The following is a 26,278-nucleotide window of genomic DNA, read 5'->3' on the forward strand; positions in this document are numbered from 1 at the left end:
AAACCACGACCTTGTATTATCTGTGTTTAACTCTCTATTTTCCTCCTCATGGTTGAAAAGTTTCTTTAAGGAGAAGGATTCAACTGGACTGGTTGTGACAGAGAGTTGAAATGGAGCACAGTAGAGAGCTGGACCCCTCCACAACCCCTGCGCTCTGCTCAGAACTCAGATTTGCAGGGGTTTGTAGAGGTGACAGAGACTCTGCACTACCTGGAGAAAGACACCATGGCAGTGATGCCATGTCTGGATGGTGTTTGCACCTTGAGGCTCCTCACTGAGCTTCCCCATAAGAAGTGTGGTCCTCCCATTGACAAGGAGTGCCTTTCAGCTGGCTTATGGGAATGAAACTCCTGATCTGGAAAGTTTCTCCATCTGCCACTTGCAAGATAACCACAGAATTTGCACTCTGTCCTTCAGAGCTAATGTAAGGTCTAACCTCATTAGTTTATTAACTACAGACAAGGAAGAGCCGTTCAACGAAACATGAATAAAACATTACCATGAAATCCTGTGATTCTGCTGAAGCCCAGCAGCCTGCAGAGAAGAGGCCAGAAATAGCACCTAAGAACATGAATTTGGGGTGAAAGAAAAAACAAAGGTGTTTCTCCAAGAGCACACAGGTCATTAGTCAGCCTCCTCCTTGTACTGCATTGCTTTGCACTCAGCAGCCAAGATCTCTTGGGATGCAGCTGTGATCTTGTCTGTGACAGAGAAGAACACACCCCAGAGATGCCTCTTGGCTTCTGCACACATTTCAGATGCTTAAAACTACCCTGAACAGCCTGAGGAAGAGAGAAGCAGGCAGCCTCCTGGAGAGGAACAAAGGTCCAGACCAAAAGCACAGCATTTCTCCCTCTGTGCTTATGCTCCCAAAGGCTTTTTCTGCCTTGCCCTTCTACTGTGCTCCTTGTATTGCCCTCAAAGCCAAAATCCCCGGCTGAAGTTCTCTCCTGCCCTGAAAACACACTCTTAAGTGCCATAAAGGAATCTGTTTGCCATGCCAAGCAGAAAAACCCTGTGAGATGTAAGTCTGGTGGTTCCCTGGCTCACATTCTCTTAGGTTACCTAAACGATAGAATTTGGCTAACTGGTTTTCTGCTTCCCACACAGCCTTAAAAATTGAACACTGAAACTCAGTGAGGAGCATTTACAGGGATCCTGATAACGAGACGTCTGCTTTCATGAGCCTCTCGGCCCTTTCATAGCAGAAATGAGCTCTTCTGCCACTGCTTTTACAAGTAGTTGAAGCTCAGATGTGCCTCACATTGCCAACAAAGCATGCCAACACCAGAAGTGATGCATGAAGGGATACTTACAGGACATGAGAATGACAGTCCTACCAAGAGGTTCAGCTCAACCTAGCTGTGGGGCAACCCCTTAAATTTGGGGTTACATTTGAGCTTTGCTTTCCTTCAAACGATAGGAGAGGCACGGAGAACTTGCCTTGTTAATGAAATAAAACACAATTATCAGAGACTTAATATAGCAAAACAATTGTTGCTATTATTATTGCTATAATTTGTTCCATTGCAGCATGTCTGGAAGTCCAGCTGAGGACCACCAGCCAGATGACTTCCAGAGGTCCCTTCTAGCATCAGCCACACACAGTGATAGGCCTGAATTTGTGTATTTGTACACAAAAAAAAAAAGGACAGAGCTGAGAACCATCTCTTCCCCGAAGAGTAAGAGCAAAGTGCCTGGTCCTGCAAAACACTTGAGCACATCTACCAGTGTATTTGCAGAAGTTGTTCCCTTAAAGCTCACCATTAATCACACACATAAACTGGGATGCCTGAGGGTTTGCAGCACATATCTGGGTTGTGCCAAACCAGACCATTGCTATGGCTCCATGGCAAGATGAGAACTGGGATGGAGAGAGAGAAAGGGGTGAAAAGGTCATTTATCATTTTAAATGTCTTTCCTCCTTGTGAAAGTGCAATATCTTGAATTGCATCCGTTTTTGTTTCATAAGTTAATCCAAAGAGATCCATATTTCACTTGCAATTACATGGGCTGATTAAACCTCCTCCGATCAGGAGGAGCTCAAGAGCATCGTAAGGGAGCTTTGAAACCAATCAACAACTCTTAATATAACTGAATATGACAACAGTTAACATGACTGAAGCTGTGACTGTGCCAGGGGTGGTGTTTGGTTTTGTTTGTCGGTTTTGGTTGGTTGTTTGTTCTTTTCTCATGCATTAAGTTTGAGGACTCCCGTGTCAGCTGAGGAAATCCCACAGAAACAGACACTGATTCGTAAGGGGGAGAGGGAAACCAACCAACTGAACAAGCTGTAATTATTTAAAGATGTAAAAAAATATATATTATGAAGTAGTATGGCTACCAATCCACATAACGTCTACACCTTTAGAACGAATGGAAATAAAACAATAATAATAAAACCAAAAGCTTGGGTCTTGACTTTCCTGCTGGGCATCCTGGGGAGAGCTGGGGGTAACTGCTCTCATATTTAGTGCACCTGGAAAAGCAATGCTTTTTTTTAATGCATAAGGAGAAAAACAGCCTAGATGCTTTCCATCTTGTAATACCGTTAGCACAGAGGAAAAAAGATGAGCTCCTACACTAGGATGGCACCTCAATGCCATCACAACTTATCTTTTTGCTCTTTTCACAGACGTGAGTTTGTGGAGCACATTGCTAATTCAGTCTAATTGCCTTCAGCTGAGCTCACAGATGCCACCCATTAGCTGAAAGCACACACAGCTCTCATACAATCACCTCCTCTTTCTGATGGGGGAATTCAGACCTCTTCCCAGTTCAACCAGTCCCTGGGTCTGGTGTAATCGATGGGGTGGGTGGGGTCAGCACTTGAAACCTCATCCACTTCTCCTTTACCAGCCAGCAGAGGAGCTCTCTTGCTGCTTATATGTTAGTGGCTGGAGGGCCTTCTTTCTCTGGAGAAGGGTGGTAAGGAGATTTTGGGGTGTGAGGGATAGGAAAAGGGCAGTGCTGGTTTGGGCTGAGAGTGTTGAGAAGTGACTGAAGGCAGGGGAATGGTTCAGGAGCATGAGGTAGAAGAAGCTGTCAATGAAATAGGGAAGAAGGGAGGTGGCTGCTCAGTCTGTTGTGTGCAGGGTAATGGCCTGGGGGCTGGGTGCAGTGTTTAGGGTAGGGGGGTGTGCAATGTGTGTGTGAAGGTGTTGGGTGAATTCCTTGTACTGTGCTGTTTGACACAAATCCAGTGCCTGGATAATCAGGGTGAAGACCTGGAGGGCATGGTCAGAGCCTTTGGTGTCAAGAGCTGATCCTAGGGATTTGGATTGCTGCTGGCACCTTTAGCAGCAGGAATGTCTTCTAGGTGGCTCTTGACCTGTTACTGGCTTTTGCCTGTAGTCTGAATGTGGTATGTAGCTAAATGGAGCTAGGGTGTGATTTAATTACCTCCCGCCCTAGGAAGCGTGGGGATTGAGCTCAGTCTTCTGTTGCTGCTAAAGCAATCGTGTTTGTATAAGCAGTTAGTACCTTTTTATCTCATGTTTTAGATCCAGATAATGTTCTCTGACATACATCATCTCTTGGAGCTTTTCCTGAAAGGCTTTGGCCCACTGCAGCACATGAAGGCTTTATAGCTGTGTTACCTTGCCCAGCCCTATTGAGGGTACATTCATGCAGCACTGCAGCTCACCACCCTGTGTAGGTGGCTGCTACACAGGCTGCTTCTGCCTCTTATGGGCTGGGAGCTGCAGTGGGTGAGCATGTGTCCTTGCTCAAGCAGAAGATGGGTTGGAGGGCTGGGGCTGAAGCAGGCCCTACTGAAGGCTCTGGTTTCAGTTGCTGTGAGCTGATGCGAATGTGGGCTGTTGCTTCCTTGTGTTTTCTTGCTCTTTTTCTGAGCTTTCCCTCAGCTCTAAGGCACCAAGTGTGAGAAGTTCCTGCCTTTTAGCTGGTAGAGATGCCAGAGGGCCCATCAGTGAGGAAGTTCCAGCTGCTGACCTCACGTTTTGTGGGACAAGTGGTGGCCAAGGTGGGGGGAAGCAGCAAGAAGATTAATGTGAATGACCTGAATGCCCTGAGGCTACAGGATTCCCAGGTGAGCTGTGCTGAAGGCGACCCATATCAATCTGTGGCAGGTCTGAGAGGGAAGCCACAGCTACCCTGCATCTGTGTCACAGAAGGTGCATGGCCTGAGAGTGGCACCAGGGTTGTGTGTGAGGCTGTCATGGAAGGTTTATAGAAGATGAGTTGGTTTGTTCAGTATGTGAACGTCAAGAGGAGCAGCAGGCTTGTTCCTTTCAGCTGTGAGCTGGCATAGAGGCATCCCTTAGACCAGAAAGCCTGGTTTTACTTGGCTAGGTGGATGTCAATGCTGTAGGTACCCATAACTATCCAAGCCACACTAGCCTCACCTCAGACTGTATTGTGGTTCCAACTGTGGGTGCAGGTGTGTGTTGTTCAAGCCACTTGTGGTTGGTCTGAGTGTGTCTGTGTGTCTGCCCTGACATTTCTGTCCTGCCAGGAGCCTCCAGAGTAGCATCTGAACAGAGATCCTCAGGACATTCCGCTTTTTTTCCCCCTCAGGTCCATGGGAAGAACTTATTCCTAGCGTTTGTGGCAGCCAGCTCTCCCTTAGAACCAAGCGTGGAAGAGACAGAGCTGCAAAAAGAGGCTGCCACAGGGTCTAGGTCCCTTGTTCAGGGAAAGCAAGAGCAGGTTTGTGCTCCATTGACTCTGACCCAGGAAGAAGAGCTGCAGGAACTGCAGAACTCCAGACCTGGTGCTCCAAGCGCAGCAGGGGGCCCAGGCAGTTGGCTGCGCTTCCACTTCGGTTTGTTTGGCAGCATTCGGGCAAACGAGTTCTCAAGAGCAAGCAGAGCCAATAAGAGGGGGGACTGGAAGGACCCTATACCCAGGTATTTGGCAGAGGCCTCTTACAAATGTTTCTCTGTCATTCTGGAGAGGCCCTGTTCAGACTAAATTGCTGTGGAAGCGCTTTCAGTCCTCTCCTTCTTTCCCCTCAGTGTTAAAAGCAAGCCTAAGTGGTGATATTGTGTCTTCAGTAGATGTGAGGTGTATTCAACCAGGGAGTCAGCATTGGGTGGTTTGCTGTGGACGTGCTTCATTGTCTTGGTGTTGTGTGTTGTATCCTTAGTGAGAAGTTTTCTGCCCTTCGCCTTCTGCCTCCTCCCAGCTTCAGCATCTGACTATTAGACTCATTAGTATTATATTGGATAATCACTGGATTAATAGCATGCATCTAGGGTATTTGAAACAGCAGTGAAAATACCATTGTAGGAGCCCAGGTCACTGGTGGTATATTAAGAGCCCCTGGAAATGTGTTAAGGGGTAAATACTGAAGGACAGTGCAGACCCAGCTCTTATGAACTGTTTAATTTGAGGTTGTGGAGTCTCCTCCTCTGCACATGTTCAGAATCTACTTGTATGTCTTCCCATGCAGCTGGCTGTAGGGAACTTCTCTCTGCCTGCTGTTGTCTTTAGAACCTGCAGGGCAGCAGGAGGGATAACTGTCCATGAGTTGTGCGTATTTAGAACCTAAAAGCTAAACTGCTTTCTCTGCACTTTCCATTCTTTGCAAGTCTCTTCAGCTAAACCAGAATACAACGAGTGCGTCAGGGTGTTTGTGGCTAGTGATCTCACTCATCTCCTCTGCGTCTCTCAGGCTGGTGCTGTATTTTGAGAGTGGAGGCTTCCTTGTTTTCTACAACTGCCGAATGCACTGGTGCTCATCTCCAGTGGCTGATCCCACTTCTGACATCCTGTCTGCAGAATTCCACCGTGGCCGGGCACTGGATGCCCTCTGCACATCCCATCCCATCTGTTACACCCTCTTGGACCAGAGATACTTTTCAGGGCTGGGTGAGCTCCAGAGCACAGTGGCAGAGCAAGAAAGAGGAGGGGTGGGATGCCTGCACCCAGATCTGCATGTTGGAGCTTCTGCTCCTTAAGGTTATGACGTTGGGTTGATCCAGCTGAGAGGGCACGTGGTGGTTTTGGGGAGGAGAAGGCTTGCAATCTCTAGCTGCAGGCTTCAGATGCTTGAGTGCAGCCTTTGTGTGCAGTGAGCTGTCGTAGCATGGGTGGTTGGTACTTGTGAGAGAAGGATCCACTTGAAGCCTGGTGGGAAGAGACTATCCTCCAGTTTATTCCCAGCTGAAGGTTTACTTCTTGTAAGCCACCTCTGATACAGGAAAGGGCATTGCAAGGCGTGGTCAGTCAGGCTGAAATCAGAGTGGCTGGATATATGAGTCTGTGTCGTCTTGCACAGAAACAGCCTTATGATCTCCTTATTTCTGACCCTTTGCAGGGAACATCATTAAAAATGAAGTCCTGTACCTGGTGAAGATCCACCCATTAACACGAGGATCTCTCTTGGCTCAGTCGGATCTGGAGCATCTGCTTGATTGTGCCATTCAGTTCACCTCCGACTGGCTGCAGAGCAAGCTGCAAGGCAAAGGGCTGCACCTGCAGATCTACCAGAAGGAGCAGTGTCCTCTTGGGCACGTGGTGATGAAAGGAGCCCTAGGACCCCCGGGTGGCTGGAAAAGGCTTACGTGGTGGTGTCCTCAGTGCCAACCTGCAGTGCTGTCAGGGGATGGGGATCTGGCCCTGCGCACTGAGTGACGTGGCTCTGTGTTCCTATTTTTTTTTTTCCTTGTGTAGTTCAGCGTTAGATAATCCTGTGCCTGCTTAGAGCTGAGTATGCGTTGTGTAGTGATTAGGTGTGGTTAAAATTAAATGGTTGTTCCCTCCATCAGCTCTTAGCAGCTTCCTTCCAAAGGATGAAAACAACCCTCCGCAGTGCTCGGTGCTGCTCATCTCTGCCCGCCTCTGAGCTGTCTGCCCCATTGGCAGGGGTGGCAATGCTCATTAAAACTCACCGTTAAGCCATGGATCAGAAGTATGGTGGCTCTGGGGGTGTCGGTGCGTGACATGGAGCGCGTAAAACTCATCTTCTCAGACATCGGGTTTGGATTTTGGCTGGCCCGAGGGTTGGGCTCCTTGTGGGTCCCCTCTGCTGTGGGCTGCTCTGTGGGGCTGCTGGCTGTGAGGGAGCACAGAGGGGAAACACCATGGAGGGAATGCACGGTGGGTGACTGAAGCCAAGCAGAAGCACTTCAGCTCTAGTTGGGAGTGAAGCAAGAAAGAGCTTGGGGGCACGCCATGTCCCCAGGATGGCCGTGAGGATGCTCCAAGAGGGGGTGAGGAAGGCTGAGAGGCGGGGCAGCCATGGTGAAGCCCCGCCCCTCGCCCCCTCAGGGCGGCCACGCGAGTGCCGGTGGGCGCCGTCACCCAATCAGCGCCGCCCGCCGGCCGTCACACCAGCTCCGCCGCACTCCTATTGGCTGGCGCAAGGCTGGTGCGAGGACACGTCTCCCAATGGGCTCGCCTCGCGCTAACCGAGCCATGGGACGAGCGAGCTGATTGGACGGGGGGGCGGAGCGGCCCCGCCCACCGGCTGTTAAGCGGCGGTTTGAGGTGGCGGGAGGAGGAACAGGCGAGGGGGGGGGGGGGAGCAGCGCGTCGGGAGCGCGCGGAGCGAGAGCGCGTGTGGCGGCGGTGCGGCCGTCATGGAGCTGCTGAGGAAATGGCTGGGGCACCCCGAGGACATCTACCACCTGCTGCGCTTCAAGATGGGCGGCTACCGCGTCGTCATGCCGCGGATGGACCCGGTGAGCGGCGGGGAGGGGGGTGGCTCAGGCGGGTGTCACCTCGCGGGGAGGGGTCGGCTGCTGTGAGCATCGCCAGACAGTAGTGCTGTACAGCAGCTCCCTGCTGCCGTGCGTTGCACCGGGCCGGCCTTTGCTCGAGTTCTGAGCATTGCATTGCTTCGGAGCATCGCCCGGCTTCAGCGTTGCGTTGTGCGTCGCGTCGTCTTTGGGACGTCACACGGCCGCGGTGCTTTGCAGCAGCTTCCTGCTTCTAGCTGTGCTTGCATTGCACAGCCGGGATGCTCTGCATACATCGCATCTGCTGGGAGCATCGCACAGCCAGGGTGGTTTGCATGTATCAAAGCTGCTGGGAGCATCGCACAGCCAGGGTGGTTTGCATGTATCACAGCTGCTGGGAGCATTGCACAGCCAGGGTGGTTTGCATGTATCAAAGCTGCTGGGAGCATCGCACAGCCGGGATGCTTTGCATGTATCACATCTGCTGGGAGCATCGCACAACCAGGGTGGTTTGCATGCATCGCAACTGCTGGGAGCATTGCACAGCCGGGATGCTTTACATGTATCCCAGCTGCTGGGAGCATCGCACAGCCAGGGTGCTTTGCATGCATCGCAGCTGCTGGGAGCATCGCACAGCCGGGGTGCCTCTCAGCAGCATCCTGTGTGCTGGATCAGCCCTGACACGCAGTTACCCCACACCGCTTTGCAGCACCGTGCAGCTTCCCATGCGTTCACACGGGCTCTGCTCCCTCCGTGCATCTCCACGGCCCGCGGTGCTCTGCACGCATGGCGGTGCTGGCAGGGGGCGCGCCGTTCTTAGGGGCCGGTCTCGGGGCGGAGCCCCCCTCCCTCGGCCGGCCCTCCCCGACACCCCCCCGCCGTGCCCATGGCGGCCAGCAGCAAGGCCACGGCTCTGCTGAAGCGCACGTTGGCTCTGTCCCCCCCTCGGGGCGCTCCCCGGACGGCTTTAGGGCGGCTGCGGGGCGGAGGGCGGCGGGGACAGCGCAGCGCTGCCGCTTCCTCCGGGCTCCCTCCGGCCGCTCGCCTTCAGCCCCCCCCGTTGTGCCCCCCGTTGTGCCCTCAGGACTCGCTGGGACTCGGGCTCCGCACCTGTTACCGCTACCTCAACCAGACCAGCCGTAGCTTCGCCGCCGTCATCCAGGCGCTGGATGGAGAGCTGCGGTGAGTGGCGTTGGGGGTGGTTTGTGCGATGCCCACGTTGGTGGCTAAGGGGGGGTGTGCGGTGCTCCTGTGCGCTGGGGTTGTGATAGTAGCAGGGGTCCATGCTGCATCCCCGAGTGCCGGAGCGGCGTGGCTGAGCAGATCTGGGTGTCTGTGCACTGTCTGCATGTGCTGGGGGTGTCTGGTTGGGATAGCAGCAAGCATGGATTGTTAATAGTACTGGGGATGTTGAATTGGGATAGCTGTGGAGTTTGTATAGTGCCCCCCAAGTGCTGTAGCTGCTTGGTTGGGATGGCAGGAGGTGGCTATGCTGTGTCCCCAGGCCTTGGGACTGTTTGGTTGGATGCTGCGTCCCCAGGCTTTGGGATGGCTTGGTTGGGATGGCAGGAGGTGTCTATGCAATATCCCCAGGCACCAGAGCTCCCTGTCTGAGCTGGTTGAGGGTCTGTGCAATGTCCCTGAGTACTGGGGATGCTTGATTGAGCTGAGCTGAGCAGGGGGTGTTGAGCCCATGCAGTGCCCCCAGGTGCTAAGGCTGCTGGTTTGGGATGGCCAGGGGTGTCCATGCAAGTGTCTTGGGCACCAGGACTAATGGGCTGGATTGGGTGGGAGGTGTCCATGCTACACTCCTTGACTGAGCCGCTGGGAAGTGCTCTACCACGCTGAGCAAAGCTTTCCAGGGGGTGCTCAGTGCAGCCCTACTACGTGCAGCAAGACATGTGCGTTATCCCAGCAGAGTTGCTCAAGCATGATGCCTCCATTCTGCTCCCTACCAGCAACAGAACTCCTGTGTTCTTCAGCCTGGGCATTGCAAGCTCTCAGCCAGCAGATGGTTAAATGCAGCACTGGGCAGCGTGCTGTTTGTGACACCCTGGGAATGTGTGTCCTGGCAGCTACGGGAGCTGGCTTTGGGTGCCTTGCTGGCTGCGAGGGCTGGAGAGGCATGGTGGGAAGCAGCAAACAAAACAAGGGGTCTGAAACCTGCAGGAAGGGTGCATGTGGGATCAGCTGCCTCTAAACTTCACCTGAGAGTTCCTCAGAGGCTTGCTCTGTGCTCACTTTTGCTTTACAAGTTTTGATAACCTGTGCAGGAAATCTGCACGTGGTAATAATAGCAGATGATGCAAGACTCAGCTTGCCTTGAGATTTTGTACATACCAATGCACATTTTCCCTACTTCGTTATATTCTTGCAGAAATGGCTATTTTCAGTACTGATCTTTTTCCATTTAATCCCAAGCCAGGTCAGTAGTTAAAGCCAGAGGTTGCTGTAGGTTTCACTCTGTGCTTGCAGCTGAACAGCTTTGCACAGTGTCAGCCCTAACACTGTGCTGTCTGTGGGTTTCCCAGCCCTGGGCTGGTATTTTGGACGCTGACCCATAGTTATATCCAGCATTTGTGAAGTGTCTGCAGGCTGTTTTGCAGGAAGGCAAAGAAACCCAGTGGTTTGGCTCAGATTGCATAGGAAGGCATGAGCAGAGCCAGGAACTGAACTTCTTTTTCTCCTTGCTTGCTGTGTCTGCTAATACAGATATTAAGATACCAAGCAATAACACACCTTGTAACCTGCTCCCTGTGTCTGTATGCAGTGCTTGCCTCGGTCATCCCACTTTTATCTCCCTTGTCTGTCTTTCTGCTCTTTATCCTTGCATTGTAGCTTACTGGGATCATGAAGGCTCGTTATCCTGAGGGCTCAGAAACTCCATGCCTGGCATCCTAAAAACGTTGTTGCTGGATATTTGCAACCTACGTGAAGGGATTGTTGCTGAATTACAGGCTGGATGTGGCTCTGGGCAGCCTGGTCTGGTGGTTGGCGACCCTGCACACAGCAGGGGGTTGGAACTGGGTGATCATTGTGGTCCTTTTCAACCCAGGCCACTCTGTGATTCTGAATTGCAGCTGGCTCTATAGAGAAATACATTATCAAGGCACAGTAGTTTCACTTCAAGAGTTTTTGAGGCAAGAGGGAGAATAGGAAGGTTGTGATTTACGGGGCTTGAACCTGATTGGAACAGCAGGGCTTCCCAAGGAATTGATTTTGCTAGCTCAGGTCAGAGGAGCACTGAGTCATAACAAGAGTAAAACTGGCTCGTAGCAGAGTTACAGTGCTTCCTCTGAGTACTTCATAAAGCAGAGCTTCTGGGAAAGTGCTTGGAGTGATGCTCCCCAGGCTCAGGTACTGCCAGCTGGGCTAGAAGGCATTGGTGTCCTCTTAGTTTCTTTTTGGTTGGATAAATCTTGTGCCACGTGAGCCATAGAATTATGTCATAGAACCACAGAATGGCCTGGGTTGAAAAGGACCACAATGCCCATCTAGTTTCAACCGCCCTGCTATGTGCAGGGTCTCCATGACCTTATGCAGCCCATTTCTTTCTTGGGAAGTGGGAGGCTCGAAACTTGGATTTCATCACCAGCTGAGCCAGCATCGTAGCTTCTGGTGGTGGGAAGAGGAGAGAGAGGCTGCCTGGTTCCTCTGCTCCCAGTCCAGTCCTCCTTTGGGATGGATGCTGCGGGTTCCTGTGGTCTGCAGAGAAAGGAGACCTTGTCTGGGGATGGGAGAGCTGCAGCTAGGACAGAAATGGAGAAACAGAATCATAGGATATCCCAAGTTTGAAGGGACGCACACGGATCATCGAGTCCAACTCCTGGCTGCACGCAGGACCCATCCCAGGCGCAGAACTCAAGCTCCAGCACCAGGCTGAAGTCAGCCTTGCTTTACAGAAGCCATCACTTCTCATTTGTGAAGAGGAGGAGGTGCTGCTCCTCTGCCCAGCACTGCTGTGTGCTTTTTGGCAAGGATGACACTGCGTTGTTGGCTTTGGCCCCTCACATCAGCCTCGGTCTGGAGCTGCTTTCACCTAGTAATGAGTGCTTAAGCAATCCCAGCTCATTTCCATTTGTCATCCATTTAATAAGTACATCACCCCTTTGGAAATTCACTGTGCTCATTAAGAGCTAGGGGATTATTTTACATACATCCAGTGTTTCTCATCGTCAGGAAAGTTTTCTGTGCTTCTTTTTACAGCAGTACCCTTTCTGGTGTGCTGGAGCACCTCTCCTATGAGGAAAGGCTGAGGGAATTGGGATTGTTTAGCTTAGAGAAGAGAAGGCTCTGGGGAGACCTCATTGTGGCCTTCCTGTACATGAAGGGAGCGTATAAACAGGAGGGGGAATGGCTGTTTATGAGGGTGGATGGTGATGGGGCAAGGGGGAAAGGTTTTAAAGTGAGACAGGGGAGGTTGAGGTTGGATATGGAGGAAGTTTTTTTCCCTCAGAGGGTGGTGAGGCACTGGCACAGGTTGCCCAAGGAGGCTGTGGATGCCCCATCCCTGCAGGCATTCAAGGCCAGGCTGGATGTGGCTCTGGGCAGCCTGGGCTGCTGGTTGGCGACCTGCACACAGCAGGGGGTTGGAACTGGATGAGCACTGTGGGCCTTTGCAACCCAGGCCATTCTAGGATTCTATGAAGCCATGCTTTTCACCTTTAACCTGTTCTTATTGCCCCAGGATTTGAGCATTCCATTCTAAGGCATTTTATTCTTACCTTCTTTCATGGCCCAAGATAAGCAGTGTCCTCACAGCAGTGCTGGAGGGGGATTGGACGCGAGTGTCTCCACGCTTGTGTTGAACTGGAAATGCCACACTGAACACTGTGTGATGAATCTTAGCTGTGTTTCCTGTGTGACAGGTGATTGTTTCTTCTCTCCCCACAGGCATGCTGTCTGTATATTTTACCTAGTTCTCCGTGCCCTGGACACCATAGAGGATGACATGACCATCAGCTTAGACGTAAAGGTCCCGATGCTGATTGAGTTTCACTCTTATCTCTATCAACCGGAGTGGAAATACATGGAGAGCAAGGAGAAGCACCGGCAGGTGCTGGAGGACTTCCCAACAGTAAGGCACCCACCTCCTCCTTCAGCTGCATGGGTTGCCTTGCGTGCAGCCATCTCCATGTTGCACGTGGTTCTGTAGCTCTGCGCGTGGGGTTGGAGGGCAGAACCCTCTCACTTTCTGTGCTGCTTTATGCTTTTCGTCCTGTGCAAAGGGCACCTGTGTGCTTTGCAGAACCAAAACCAGTGAGGGCTTAGGAGAACAGAGCACCAGGAAAACCCAGAGGGTGGGGAGGCACTGGAACAGGTTGCCCAAGGAGGCTGTGGATGCCCCATCCCTGCAGGCATTCAAGGCCAGGCTGGATGTGGCTCTGGGCAGCCTGGGCTGCTGGTTGGCGACCTGCACACAGCAGGGGCTTGGAACTGGATGAGCACTGTGCTCCTTTTCAACCCAGGCCAGTCTATGATTCTATGAACTTCTTACCTTCCCTATGGTCTGCACAACATGGTGCTCTCATAAATTAGAAGAAATTTTGTGTGCCAAGTGTAGCTAGTTTTGTCCTGTAACTCTCAGATTATACCAGTCCAAGGCCACAGAGGCTTCCCAAAGATATTGTTGTGTCTGATCTGCTGCCAGAGATTGTAGCGTTTAGATTGAGAACAGATTGAGCCTGTGCTTTGAGGGCCTTGAAACAACTCTCCTTGTGGGAGTTGTCCTGGATCTCTAGCCAGGGATGTGATCCTGGTAAACAACTCTTACTCTTGTCTTCTAATAAAAGGTGAACTCTGATGTTGTTTTTTTTTGTTCTTGACACTGTCTTTTTTTCCTCTTGTTTGTATGTGATACAGATCTCCATGGAGTTTAGGAACCTGGCAAAGGTCTACCAGGATGTGATTTCTGATATTTGTCACAAGATGGGTGTTGGGATGGCGGAGTTCTTGGAAAAGAAGGTGGATTCTCAGAGTGAATGGGATCGGGTAAGTCTGTCCATACACAGTGAATGACAGAAGTGCAGTGAGTCAGTGGGAGACCCCAAGAAGACAGGGTTTCAGTTACCTCTGAGGAGCGGGGCTGGCCATTGCGTCTCTTCCTACATGATATTCATATCCAGGAGCCTTCTTCTGAAATCCAGCATCTTTCATGTCCATGTCTCTAGGGAAAGGGCATTCCTGTGTGAAGTGGGTTCAGCAGGGCGAAGGAGGCAGGCTGTATGGGCTTGGAGAGAGTGGAACTGCTGGTCCTGTGGGTAACAGGAGGGTGTGGATGACTGGTGTAGCCCACCAGCACGTTTTGGGTGACCCAACATGTCAGCTGTTCCCTTGTGGGCAGCCCATTTGGTGCTGAGAGCAGAGTAGCACCAGCAGTCACTGACGTGGCAGAGGACTTCCTTGGCAAAGTGTTTGCTGAGCACGGAAAGGCTGAGATGGAGCAAGGAGAGCCATGCAAACTTGCAGAAAACGTAGTGTGAATTACCTCCTGAGCTGTGAAACATGCTGTGCTAAGTAGGCAGCTCTTAGTAACTGATCCTTTTATCTTGGTTTTTTTTTTCCCTGCCCTTTCCCCTCCTGGTGCCTCACAGTATTGCCACTATGTGGCTGGGCTGGTGGGGATAGGCCTTTCCCGACTCTTCTCTGCATCAGAGCTGGAAGATCCTATTGTAGGACAGGACACAGAGCTGGCAAACTCCATGGGCCTCTTCCTGCAAAAAACCAACATCATACGTGACTATCTAGAAGACCAGCTGGAAGGAAGGGAGTTCTGGCCAAGGGAGGTAAGGGAAAACATTGCCTTTGGGTGAGCATGTCTGCTGTGCTTCTCAAAATGCTTGTACTGTGCTAAAAAAGACTGAAAGTGCTGTTGTTGCTGCTCTGACAGTGAATTGCAGCTTCTCCTTGTAACAGTTCCTTCAAGAGTTGTCTTGAAAATCCCCATGGCTGGGGTTTTTCCATCACTGATAATTTTGTTCCTGTCCCTTTATAATCTTTTGTGCTCCTATTCAGGATCTGTTGTGGGTGTAGCCAACGAGCCATGCTTTCCAGGACATGTGTCTCACAAATGCTCTGCAGGGTGCATAGTTTAAGGTGCACTGCTAAAATTATAGCATCCATTGTGTCTCTTTAAATCAAAGTTAATGGGAAAGGTTCGACAGTCTACAGGTCTGTCTGATAGAGCATTTTGTGATACCAGCCTGGCACATGAGCTGTATTTCTTTGCCCTGCCTAGAGAAGACATGAAAGTGCACCCTTTTTCCTCATAGAATCACAGAATGGCCTGGGTTGAAAAGGAGCACAGTGCTCATCCAGTTCCAAGCCCCTGCTGTGTGCAGGTCACCAACCAGCAGCCCAGGCTGCCCAGAGCCACATCCAGCCTGGCCTTGAATGCCTGCAGGGATGGGGCATCCACAGCCTCCTTGGGCAACCTGTGCCAGTGTCTCACCACCCTCTGGGGGAAAAACTTCCTCCTCAGATCCAACCTAAACCTCGTTTAATGTCTCAGTTTAAAACCATTCCCCATCTATACAAAGGTCCCATCTGTATGAAGGTCACTGTCACGTTTCCAGAGCCCTTCCTTTAGCCTACTAAGCCCCAGTCCTCCTAGGCTCTTCTGATCATTCTTGGTTCCCTCGACCTCTCACTGTGACTGATGTCGCCTTTATGATATGATGTACCCTCCAACTTCTGAGTCCTTATCTTGCTGTTTAGGTTTGGAGCAGATACACAAAGAAGCTCTCTGACCTTACCAAGCCAGAGAACATAGATATGGCCGTGCAGTGTCTGAATGAGCTCATCACCAATGCTCTCCGCCACGTACCTGATGTCCTCACTTACTTGTCTCGCCTGAAAAACCAAAGTGTCTTCAACTTCTGTGCTATCCCTCAGGTAGGTTATTACATACAGGTGGTTATTCATCATCTGCAGCCCAGATGATCTGAAGTTGGAGGTGGGAGGGTTACGCAGTGTGTGATAGCCTGTATTATGCTGGTACCTGCCACTTCTGCTGTAGGTGATTGAGATTGCAGCTTCACTCCAGTGTGTTTTGCCAGTGTTGTCACTAGGACCAAGGTTATTTCTGGAACAGCACTGGAACAGGTTGCCCAAGGAGGCTGTGGATGCCCATCCCTGGAGGCATTCAAGGCCAGGCTGGATGTAGCTCTGGGCAGCCTGGTCTGCTGGTGGGAGATCCTGCACACAGCAGGGGGGTTGAAACTAAATGATCATTATGGTCATTTTCAACCCAGGCCAGTCTATGATTCTATTTCCTTTGCAGTCTGCTTGTAACGAGGGCTCTTTGTGTTTCTCCTTAGGTGATGGCTATTGCCACTCTTGCTGCCTGCTATAATAACAAGCAGGTGTTCAGAGGGGTAGTGAAGATCCGGAAGGGACAAGCTGTCACTCTGATGATGGATGCCACAAACATGCAATCTGTCAAAGCCATCATGTACCAGTATGTGGAAGAGGTAGGTTGAACAGCTTGCTTGGAATCATTTCTGGCTGTTGTGTTCTCATTCCTGGCGTGGAATTGTCTGTCCCTTGCAGACCCATGAATCTGTTAATCTTTTCATTACATTTCTATTAGTGCCAGGACACCTGACATGGTGTTGGCATCAGCCAAACTGGCTGCTTGGTCCTTTAAGCATACCCTTGGTCTGTGCCTGTGCAAAGAGGCAGAGACCAATGTCTTGTCTTGATTCTGATTGAGAGTAAGATGAGTCAGCTTTCAGAGCACCAGAGCTTCCCATCTGACCAGGCAAAATGACTGTTCCAGCAGTGCTTTTCTTCTAAACAGGTTGCAACATCTCCCCAGAGACAGCTCTGCAGCTAGTGCTCTTGTTTACACCGTGTCCATAGTTGCAGCTAATGTGGTGCAGTTTGTGTTTGCACTTCCTGGCCAGCATTAACTAAGGCTGGCTCTTTGCAGGTATTTAAAGCAGCAGAACTCATGGCTTCAAGGTACTGTGGGTGTTAAAAGTTTACAGAGAAGAACAGCTAGTGAATGGATTCATGGGATTCAGTGGGGAGTGTTTAATAAAAACATGTCATGTCGTGCATCAGGGAGACCCCAAACCATGGGCTGTTAGAGCTCCCTTTGGAGGCAGGCCAACCCCATGACAATGGGATTTTCCAACCCCAATACCACAGTGTTTTCCAGTCGAGGTAACTGTCTGCAGTCACACCAGCTGCTGATCACCCTGGGGTGTCCTTGCTGATTTGGGTGAGCTGCAGCCCAGCAGCAGTTGAGTGAGGCTTGCTGGGCCAGAGCTACTTGCCCCAGAGCACTGCTTTGTGGCTGATGTTTGTATCAGAGGCGTGGTAGTACATCTCCCGTCATGGGGTGCCCTCAAGAGGCTGCCTGGCTTAATGCACTTCTCAAGGGAAGTGGACTTTGGCCCCGTGCAGCAGCTGAGCCATCCACCATGAGGTTACTCTTGAGGATGTGGTGCCTGTGAAGCTCCCTCTTCCACGCAGAAATCCCATTTATCTCCTCAACCACGTGTGTAAACCACGCTCTCCCTTCTCCCCTCCCCAGATCTACCAGAAGATCCCCAGCACGGACCCTTCATCCAACAAGACGCAGCAGATCATCGCCTCCATCCGTGCCATGAGCCTGCCCAGCGGCCCCATGGCCTCACGCCATCACTATTCCCCCATCTACCTGTCCTGTGCCATGCTCCTGGCTGCCCTCAGCTGGCAGTACCTCAGCACCATCTCCAAGGCCACCGAAGAGTACGTCCAGGCGGGTGAGAACTGAAGAGCAGGAGGGTGGCAGGAGTGAGACGGTCAGTAGATGGGCAGCAGAGGCTCCTTGTCCCCTGGTGGTGGGGATGGCCGGGTGCCACCGGGTCCACGGGCAGTGATGAGGATGGGATGCTGGTGGGGTTGGAGCATCGGGGTGATGGTGTGGCATTGTCAGACCCCGCTCCTCCCCAATCTTTCTGTCTGCACAGATGGTTACAAATGCCAGTTGGAGTCTTAACTGTTTGGGGTTGCATTTTTTTTCCTCCTTTCCTGTTGGACAGTTTACCTGATTATCATTATTACTATTCTTATTTTGGTTAGGATGGTTTAAATAGAAACTTCAATTGCCTCTTTTCTTGCTTGAGATTTGAGACCCCTTTCCAGCTCAGAACTGGGATGGGAGCCTTTGGGTTTTGCCTCCCTTACATAACCCCTTCCCCCTCACTTCAACACTGGAAGCATATGGAGGGCTCTGGCTTCAGCAAGGAGGGACAAGTCTTAAAAGGTCTGGCCGTTTTCTGGCCACCAACCCAGGCTGGGTGACATCCTGCAGCCTGGAAATGGGCAGGGGCAATCTTCACTTTTGTGTTGTACTGGAAGAGGCTGCTAGGCTTGAAACAAGCCCTTTTGTTGTTAAGTATGTTGGAGATGTTAACATGCATCCTGCTAAAAGCCATCTGCAGCATCTCCTTCAAGCACTGCGCTGCGGAGTTGTAGAGCTTTGTATTTTAGCAGCTGAGGGGTGGTGAAAGGGAGGGGGAAGGAGGTGCCACCTACCCTCTGCTGTCTGGGCTCTGCACTTCTTCAGCCCAAGGGGATGGGTGGCCTGGGCAAGCTTCCCCGGCCCAGGGATGCAGCTGGGGATGCTTAGGGTTCTGCTGGCACATGAACTGGAAGAGTTCTCCGCTGCTCCTTTGAAAACAAAGCAGCCTGGACTTTGAGTGGGCCATGTTTCTAATGTGAACAACCAGGGCTGAGAAGAGGAGACAACTGTTTCAAGTCTCATTTTCCTGGGGTGTAATTGTTTTCAGTGTCCCTCATTCTCCACTGCTGCTTTGTGTGATGGGGGGGGTGGGGGGACAGCCTGGTACAGGACAGAGAAAAATCTACCAGGTAGTAAGGCCAAGCCTGTGTGGCCAGACTGTTACTCGAAGGGAGGATCCCTACTCTACAAGGACTGCTGTAGATAGTTTTAAGCTGTTGTTCAAAAGAACTTGTGGTAGCTCCCTTTGTGCAGCTTCCTGTCTTGTTGAAATTAAAGTTTTCTTTGGAAAGAAAAAAAAAAAAGAAAAATGTGTTTTGTGCATTTTTTTTTCGGCTCTTCTTTCTTTTATTGAGGTAGTTCCTTGCCCTGTCACAAGCTCTAGCCCTCAGCTCAGCTGAGTGTGGATGCTTCCTAACTCACACTGCATTTCTGTATTGGGACTGCAGGTGTCCTGTTGGCTGCAGCCACCCTGTCCCCAGCACAGCCAGAGCAAGCACAGGCTGCACTCACATGAAGACATGCATGAAAGGGTCACACCTGGCTTCCACGACAGCAAAGTAACAAGAAGAATCATAGAATGGCCTGGGTTGAAAAGGGCCACAATGATCATCTGGTTTCACTCCCCCTGCTATGTGCAGCTTGATGTTGTTTCAGCTCAGGAAGCACAAGTGACCACCAGGTGTTGGAGAAATCATTTATTGGCACAGTCGTTTCATTCAGATACACCAAAGTTCTGTTTCAATGAGTAAGCAGAGGTATGGGGCTATTTTACAGTACAAGGGGAGAGCCTGCTTCACTCATGTCAGCTGTGTGTCCTTAACTCACCAATAGACTCTGTGCTTTCAGAGAAAATAAAAGGTTCTTCCATTACATTAGCACGGGCAGATCATACGATTCCTCCTACAGTTATTACACCTCCCACCCCCCCCCCCCCAGTTAAAAAAAAAATAAGGGTATTTCTTCCTTGATACTTGTGGCTCAAAGAAAGCTTTAGAGGTGTGCAAATAAGCAAGATACCTGCAAGCATCTGTATGAGCTCCCTGCAGCAGAGCTGGGGAACACTTTGCAGCCGACATTCAGTGTCTGCAGTCCCAAAGCACCATGCCAACATGCTAAAAGCAGCACCCTCACCAAGGCACGACCCAAAGCACAACCAAGCTGCCTTTGACAGACGCAGCTTCTCCTTTCTAGCAATGCTGCAGGACATTTGATCAAAGGCTCATGGAGCTCAGGCCAGGCCCTTCCCTAGGATCAATAACCCCAGACTACAGCAGGAAGGAGAAAAAAAAAAAAAAAAAAGAAGAAAGAAAAAAAAGAGTTAAAAAAGAAAATGAGTGGTTTAAAAAGCAGCCAAAATAATGGAGCAGAGCGAGCAGTGCACAGATGACTTGTTACAGGCAGGAGGGGCTCTATGCAGCTCCAACCAGAGCCAGCCCCACATCAGGTTCTTCAGTTTCCTGTCATTACAAAGTCCTAACCCATCCAGCAAGGCACAGGCTCTCTTGCACACCCTGCTCCTTTTGGGTGCCAACAGCAGCCAGACCAGCCCAGCCACAAGTGCACAAGCCATGCATGGACACAACCTGCATTTCCCATCTCTGCTGCCCCACCAAGTCCCTGTTTCCAGCACAATGATTCCCATCCTCCCAGCAATACATCGGGCTGGAAGGGTTTCAGGCTACCCAAAGACCACAGCACGTGGGGTCACAGAGCCCTCCAGCAGTCCTCTGAGCAGGGAATGCCCTCCAGCTGCGAGCCACCAGGAGCAGAGGGCTTGCAGACAGCAGCTCGCAAGAACATAGAACCTGCCACCTCCAGCTCCACCGTACAACTAAAACCAGAACGAAATAAAAAGATAAAAAGCTTTAATTAAAGGAACCTCAACTATAGTCTCTTAAGAGTGGGGGCTCTGCGCCCAACCCGCTATCAGTTAAAAGCGTCAGGGACTTGGGATTATTTGTGGTGTGATCAACTCATCAGCAGTGATGCAGGAGGGTGGTTACACCCTCGTCCAGTATTGCTCCGTCCTGGGGACGCCAGCCACGATCTCAGACTCAATGCCACAGTGGTCCTCTCCTCGGAGGATTTTGAAGAAGCCTGGAAGGACACCATGGAAAGAAGTCACCTCCCTCTGCACCAAATGCCCAAGGAGACCCTGCAGCACCAACAGCTGTGTGCTCCTCACCGTTATCTCCCCAGTCGGTGTTCCAGGAGTTGGCAGCCAACCAGTATGGGGTCCCATTCTCGACGCCCCAGCCCAGGATCCGGATGGCGTGGCCTCCAACCTGCTCCCCTGACACGTGCTGGTACACCCCTGCAAGGCAACACGTCAATGGCCTTCTGCTGTACAGCACCAATGGCTGCCAAGGGATTCTATGTAGAACCCCAGAGACCTGATGAGAAAGCGGGGTCTTTTTGTTAAATGCACTCAAACAAAAAGCTTAAAAATGGAATAAAGGAGAGTCTGGAAACACTGGCACAGGTTGCACAGAGAGGCGGTGGTGCCCCATCCCTGCAGACAGCCAAGGTCAGGCTGGATGGGGCTGTGAGCACTGATGGAGCTGTGGGTGTCCCTGCTCAGTGCAGGGAGTGGGACAGATGGCCTTGAAGGGGCCCTTCCAACTCCAGCAGCTCTACTGTGAACTTGAGAACTCCTTTCAGACTTGCAAACAGGGAAAGAGCCACACAGATGAAGCAGGTGAAGCCCTGAAGCTGATGCTCACCAGATTTGTACATCAAGAAGTCCTCGTAGACAATAAAGGCTCCTTCCACTGGGCCATTCTTGTAGATCTCAGCCATGATCTCCTTCTCGCTGCGAGGGACACCATAGGATGTGATGCCTGGCAAGGTAAAAGAAGTCCTACTATCAGCACAGCACCACTGAGCCCATCAGACCTTGGGATGGCTGTACCATGACTCAGAGAGCTCATGCCAAGATGGTTTTTCCTACTCTGGAGATCATGACACAGCCGAGCAGGGAAAGTGGGCCCCAGCCCACGTGCAGAACCCCAAGCCCTACTCTGTACCTCTTGTCCAACTTCATTTCCAAAACAAAACAAATTACTTGGCGCTAAGACAAATCTCCAAGCAGCAGCCAGACTACCACACATATAGAAGAATATCACTACCAGCAGTGAGTAGGAAAGGGAGCAGCTTCAAGGCCATCCTCTTGGGGGGCTCAGAACCTTGCCATTTAACCCAGACATGGGCACCATCACAGCAGTGAGGGGTCTCACCTTCCAGCAGCTGCAGTGAGGCCACAAGGACCCACACCAGCTCCCCCATTAATACAAACAAGCACATCTGACAGGCTTATGCGTGCCCCAAGAACCACCCATTCTGAAGGTGCCCAGGAACCCAAACCAGCTACCATAGAATTGCTTCAGAAGAGGTTCAGCCCCTCAGGGAGCAGCTCTGGAGCTCGAGCAGCATTGCAGACCACGTCCCTTACCGTAGTGCTTGTCCTCCTTGTAGGAAGGTGAGTAACCAGGTTCACAGTGCCGGCTGCACCTGGGGGTTTCTCCTCCCTCCCCAGTGCAGGGTGGCCGGGAGCCATTGACGTGGTGCTCACAGGGTGGGATGGTGTAGGGCCTGCAGCCTGGCAAGGGCAGAGGTGCCATGAACTGACAGTCCCCCAGTGCCCCCATCCCCAACAGCCACGCTAGAGAAGACATCTGAAGCCATGAGCAAGGATATGACCCTTCTGACCCAGAAAACCTATGGATCAGTGGGTGCAAGCAGGAGTAGGTCATCACCAGATGAGCAATCAGGGCAATTTTCCAGCCTGGAAATTGCTTTTGAAAGAGGAAATCTGTCAGAAGGATTCTCGCTCTCACTACAAGCATATTAAACTGGTTTAAAGCCACCCAAACCGTTCACAGCCTAGTTCAGGCCTGCCCAGACTATGAAAGCAAAGACCTGTGGGGCTGTAGCTCTGACCACTGTGTTGCCTTCTGTGCAGGCCTCCTGCAGGTGAGTACTGCTCAGGGACCTTTGTCCCAATTGGGGGACAGTGGGGACAGCAAGAGCCAGATGGGCCCAAGGCTCAAACCTGAAGGAAGGAGCAGCCACTAGGATGCAGACCAGCATGCCCTCAAGGAAATGATCCTATAACCAAGCTGAGATGCTCCTCTTTGCTTTCACCAGTGTATGCACCAGGACTTACCCACATGGGAGTCGTAGAGACCCCCAGACACGAGGCCCCTCTCTGTCCAGTACCTCCATGCACCAGAGGGGTAACCACCATTGCACCTGCAGAAAGAGGCAGCAGTATGAGCTCCAGCTCAGAGCCAAAACCATCCCCTTCTGAGAGAGGAGGGAGCAACTGAGCCCATCTGGGACAAATAGAGGGAAGCATTCTGCATATCAATGCTTTAAAGCCTCACAGCAATAAGCTAAGAGAACCTATGCCTCCAAATCCCAGAGCTGCAGTGCCTGGAGTCGGAGTCTCCTCACCATCTCCCTGATCACCTGCTACCAGCAACACTCAGCTTGAAAAACCCCACTCCCAGCCCTGCTCCCAAAGACCACAAAAAGCCACAGGTAAAAGGGCTAGTGCCTGACAACCAAGGCTTTGTGGTTAGCAGAAGATCCTTTGGCCAGCTACTGTTATGTGCTTGCCCTCTCCACATGAGCCACCATCACCAGGCTGCTGCTGGAGGAGGGATGTGGCCCAGAGAGACCTTCAGACCCCATTATGTCCCATGTAACTCTAGAACCTATAAATGCCTGGAGTGGCTTCTTGTTGATGGGGAGGATTTAACAGATCATAGAATCATAGAACGGCCCGGGTTGAAAAGGACCACATTGACCATCTGGTTCCAACCCCCTGCTGTGTGCAGGGTCACCAACCAGCAGACCAGGCTGCCCAGAGCCACATCCAGCCTGGGCTTAAATGCCTGCAGGGATGGGGCAAGGTGAGATGAATCAGTATTAGGCACCTCTGGGTTGTGTCCCTGCTCCTCCCACCCACCCTCGAAGCAAACAAGTCCCAGGAACAGCTCACCCCATGCCACACTCGAAGCCACAGCATGACAGCAAGTCCTCCGCCGACACCTCCACGCTCACCTTGGCATTGGTGTGAACACAGATTCTGTCTGAAATCGCTTCCACAGCACCAAAAGCCTGTGGGCAGCCCCCAAAAAACAAGGGAAAGCCATTAGAGCCGCCCATGGGAAGAGAAACCAGGCAGATTTCTGTCCCTTCCCGGGGACGAGCTGAGCGTGGCAAGCATGAGCCCGGCTGGGACAAACCCCATTGCAGGATCCCTCGTGCCCACATTTTTATGGCTCAGTGAAAAAACTCAATGGGATGCTTTTTGTCCACCAAACTCTGCACCAACACGACTCAATGACAATGTGTCCTTACCCAGCAAGAGCCACAGGAGCCCTGGTCTCTGATCTCGCTGATGGTGGGACAGTTGGGCCACTGCTTCCGCGAGTCAAAGGTGTCTGGCAAATCCATGTCTGCAGCAAAATCTACCCTGCAAGGGAGAAAGAGAAGGCATGTTATAGCTTCTGAAGGTGACCTGGAGGACAAGTGCTCTTGTTATTTGACTACTGAAGGAGAACAAACACTTCTGAAGTCTTCAGGCCAGGTTGGCAGCTCCTCCAGTGCTTTGAGTTTCAAGGATTACAACTTACACAGTCACTCAAGTAGCTGGCAGGACGCACCACACAGCGCGGTGGAGCATGGAACAGGTTGCCCAAGGAGGCTGTGGATGCCCCATCCCTGCAGGCATTCAAGGCCAGGCTGGATGTGGCTCTGGGCAGCCTGGTCTGCTGGTTGGTGACCTGCACATAGCAGGGGGTTGGAACTGGATGAGCACTGTGGGCCTTTGCAACCCAGGCCATTCTGTGATTCTACGAAGGGCTGTAAGGAGGATCTGGAGAACTATAGCCTGACCTCAGTGCCAGGGAAGCTTATGGAGCAGATCAGCTTAAGTTAGATCACATGGCATGTGTGGAACAACCAGAGCATCAGGCCCAGCCAGCGTGGGTTCATGAAAGGCAGGAGGCTACTTGACCAACCTGATCTCCTGTATGATGGAGCGACCCACTGAGTGGACGAGGGCTGCCCAGGGAGGTGTGGAGTCACCATCCCTGGAGGTGTTCAAGAAACATGCAGATGATGTACCGAGGGACACGATTTAGTGGGGAAATACTGGTGGTAGGTGGATGGGTTGGACTGGATGATCTTGGAGGTCTCTTCCAACTTTGGTAACTCTATGATTCCGTGTTCCTGTGCCTAACCCCATGCAAGATACCCACCAGTGAGCTGCATCCAGAGGAACCCCACTCACAGCCTGCAGGGGAAGATCCACTGGAACAGTGGAGGGAGGTGGTGGAGTCTCCTTGTCTGGAGATGTTCAAGACCTGCCTGGATGCTGACCTGTGCAACCTGGTGTAGGGAACCTGCTTCGGCAGGGGGGCTGGACTCGATGATCTCTGCAGGTCCCTTCCAACCCCTACAATTCTGTGATTCCCCTCCCCTACAGACACTCCAGGAGCACCCACAGCAGCTCCCATAAGGCTCTCCCCACTCTCTCCCATAACTCACCTTTCAGGGAGCTTGGGCCCACCCAGGAAGGTGCCACACAGCTTCTTCACATAGCTCATGTCAGTGTTGTGGAAGTTGTGCCCTGCCTGGGAAGAGACACAGCCTTGATGCAGCCACCGTGGTGAGACTCCCAGTTCACACCTACCGAGTCCCACTGAGGTTGTCCCTCAATGCACCCCCAAGCACACGCCAGTACTCACCTTCCAGGTGGTGTTGAGCTTGTTTATGTGGTTGACCAGGTCGCTGGAGAGGGGTGGGTAGTAAGGAATGCTGCGGGCATTGGCGAAGGCCACCAGGACACACAGGATGGACACGGACGGCCACATCTTGGCTGCAGAACGGGACACTGCACCTGCACCCAGATTTGGATGTTGCTGGAGGATGTCCCCACGTGAGCTCCGGTTGACAGAGCACCACGTGGGAGGAAAGGTCAGGAAGGACATAGGAGCAAGATAGTAACTCCCTCCTGCTGCTCAGAAGCGATCAGACATGGCAACCCTGCAGGATTAGCAGCAGCAGGAAAGTCCCTTTTGAAGCAGATCCAAGGGATTGAACTTGGAGGGTATTACAAGCTGCCCTTTACTTCCACAAAACCAAAGGATAAGGGCTAGGAGACAGAAACACGTGATTGAACTGCAGGCCTGCAGAACTCACTGGAACATCCTCCAGTTGGATGGGACACACAGGGATCGACGAGCCCAACCTCTGTCCCCACACAGCACCCCCAAACCCCATCCCTGTGGCTCAGAGCAGTGTCCCAGTGCTCCCTGAGCTCCAGCAGCTCAGGGCCGTGCCAACCACCCTGCTTCCCCTCTTGCAAGCCCAGGCTTAAGCCCTGCTGGCCCAACAGGCCAAAGCAGCCCCGCAGCTGCAAGCAGAGATGGGGATACACACACAGCCCCATGCAGACTGCCTCCACCCACATGCAGCCAAGTTCAGCCCTTCCAGAGAAGCAAACCCAGCAGGAGTGCCCTACTTTCCACCAGCAACAAGCCCAGACGGCTGTGGCCGACTGTATAAAGGAGTTCTTTGCTTCATTTTATTTTATTTTCCCGCTATTTATTAACTCTTCCCCCCAACCCGCAGCCTCTCGATGCTTTCAGCAGGACTGCACATAGCAGTGCATGGCTTGTCAAATCACAGAATGGCCTGGGTTGAAAAGGACCACAATGATCACCTAGTTTCAACCCCCCTGCCATGGGCAGGATTGCCAATCACCAGACCAGGCTCCCACCAGGGTCCTCTCACCCCAAATATCACTTCTACAAAGCAGTTCCCTACACATTTGCTCACATAGAGGTTTCTCCCAGAGCAGAAACTTGCTGCCAGAGGATGGGGT

The 26,278-nt window shown here is 51.9% G+C and overlaps 3 protein-coding genes across 4 annotated transcripts; 2 read left to right on the forward strand and 1 right to left on the reverse strand.

Annotated features, from left to right (window-relative positions):
• Nucleotides 1-3,913: 3,913 nt before the first annotated feature.
• Nucleotides 3,914-6,600, forward strand: NEIL2 (nei like DNA glycosylase 2; the record flags this gene model as incomplete). Its single annotated transcript, XM_079550407.1, has 4 exons — nt 3,914-4,051; nt 4,540-4,871; nt 5,639-5,835; nt 6,284-6,600. 4 exons carry the CDS (start codon nt 3,914-3,916, stop codon nt 6,598-6,600), a joined length of 984 nt encoding a protein of 327 aa, XP_079406533.1.
• A 947-nt stretch (nt 6,601-7,547) lies between these two features.
• On the forward strand, nt 7,548-17,409 carry FDFT1 (farnesyl-diphosphate farnesyltransferase 1; the record flags this gene model as incomplete). Of its 2 annotated transcripts, XM_079532668.1 has the most annotated exons (8): nt 7,548-7,649; nt 8,731-8,828; nt 12,540-12,723; nt 13,509-13,637; nt 14,240-14,431; nt 15,363-15,539; nt 15,965-16,117; nt 17,188-17,409. In XM_079532668.1, 8 exons carry the CDS (start codon nt 7,548-7,550, stop codon nt 17,407-17,409), a joined length of 1,257 nt encoding a protein of 418 aa, XP_079388794.1. The 2 variants fall into 2 exon arrangements, with proteins under 2 accessions (XP_079388794.1, XP_079388793.1); XM_079532667.1 differs by lacking the exon at nt 7,548-7,649 and having other exon boundaries at nt 8,533-8,828.
• A 2,971-nt stretch (nt 17,410-20,380) lies between these two features.
• CTSB (cathepsin B) lies at nt 20,381-25,265 on the reverse strand (the record flags this gene model as incomplete). The annotated part of the gene is made up of 9 exons (XM_079532671.1): nt 20,381-20,478; nt 20,567-20,695; nt 21,105-21,221; nt 21,833-21,979; nt 22,547-22,632; nt 23,387-23,505; nt 23,749-23,863; nt 24,940-25,025; nt 25,140-25,265. 9 exons carry the CDS (start codon nt 25,263-25,265, stop codon nt 20,381-20,383), a joined length of 1,023 nt encoding a protein of 340 aa, XP_079388797.1.
• Between the last annotated feature and the right edge of the window lie 1,013 nt (nt 25,266-26,278).

The sequence above is a fragment of the Tetrao urogallus genome (assembly GCF_951394365.1).
Source record: "Tetrao urogallus genome assembly, chromosome: 2".
Taxonomy (NCBI): domain Eukaryota; kingdom Metazoa; phylum Chordata; class Aves; order Galliformes; family Phasianidae; genus Tetrao; species Tetrao urogallus.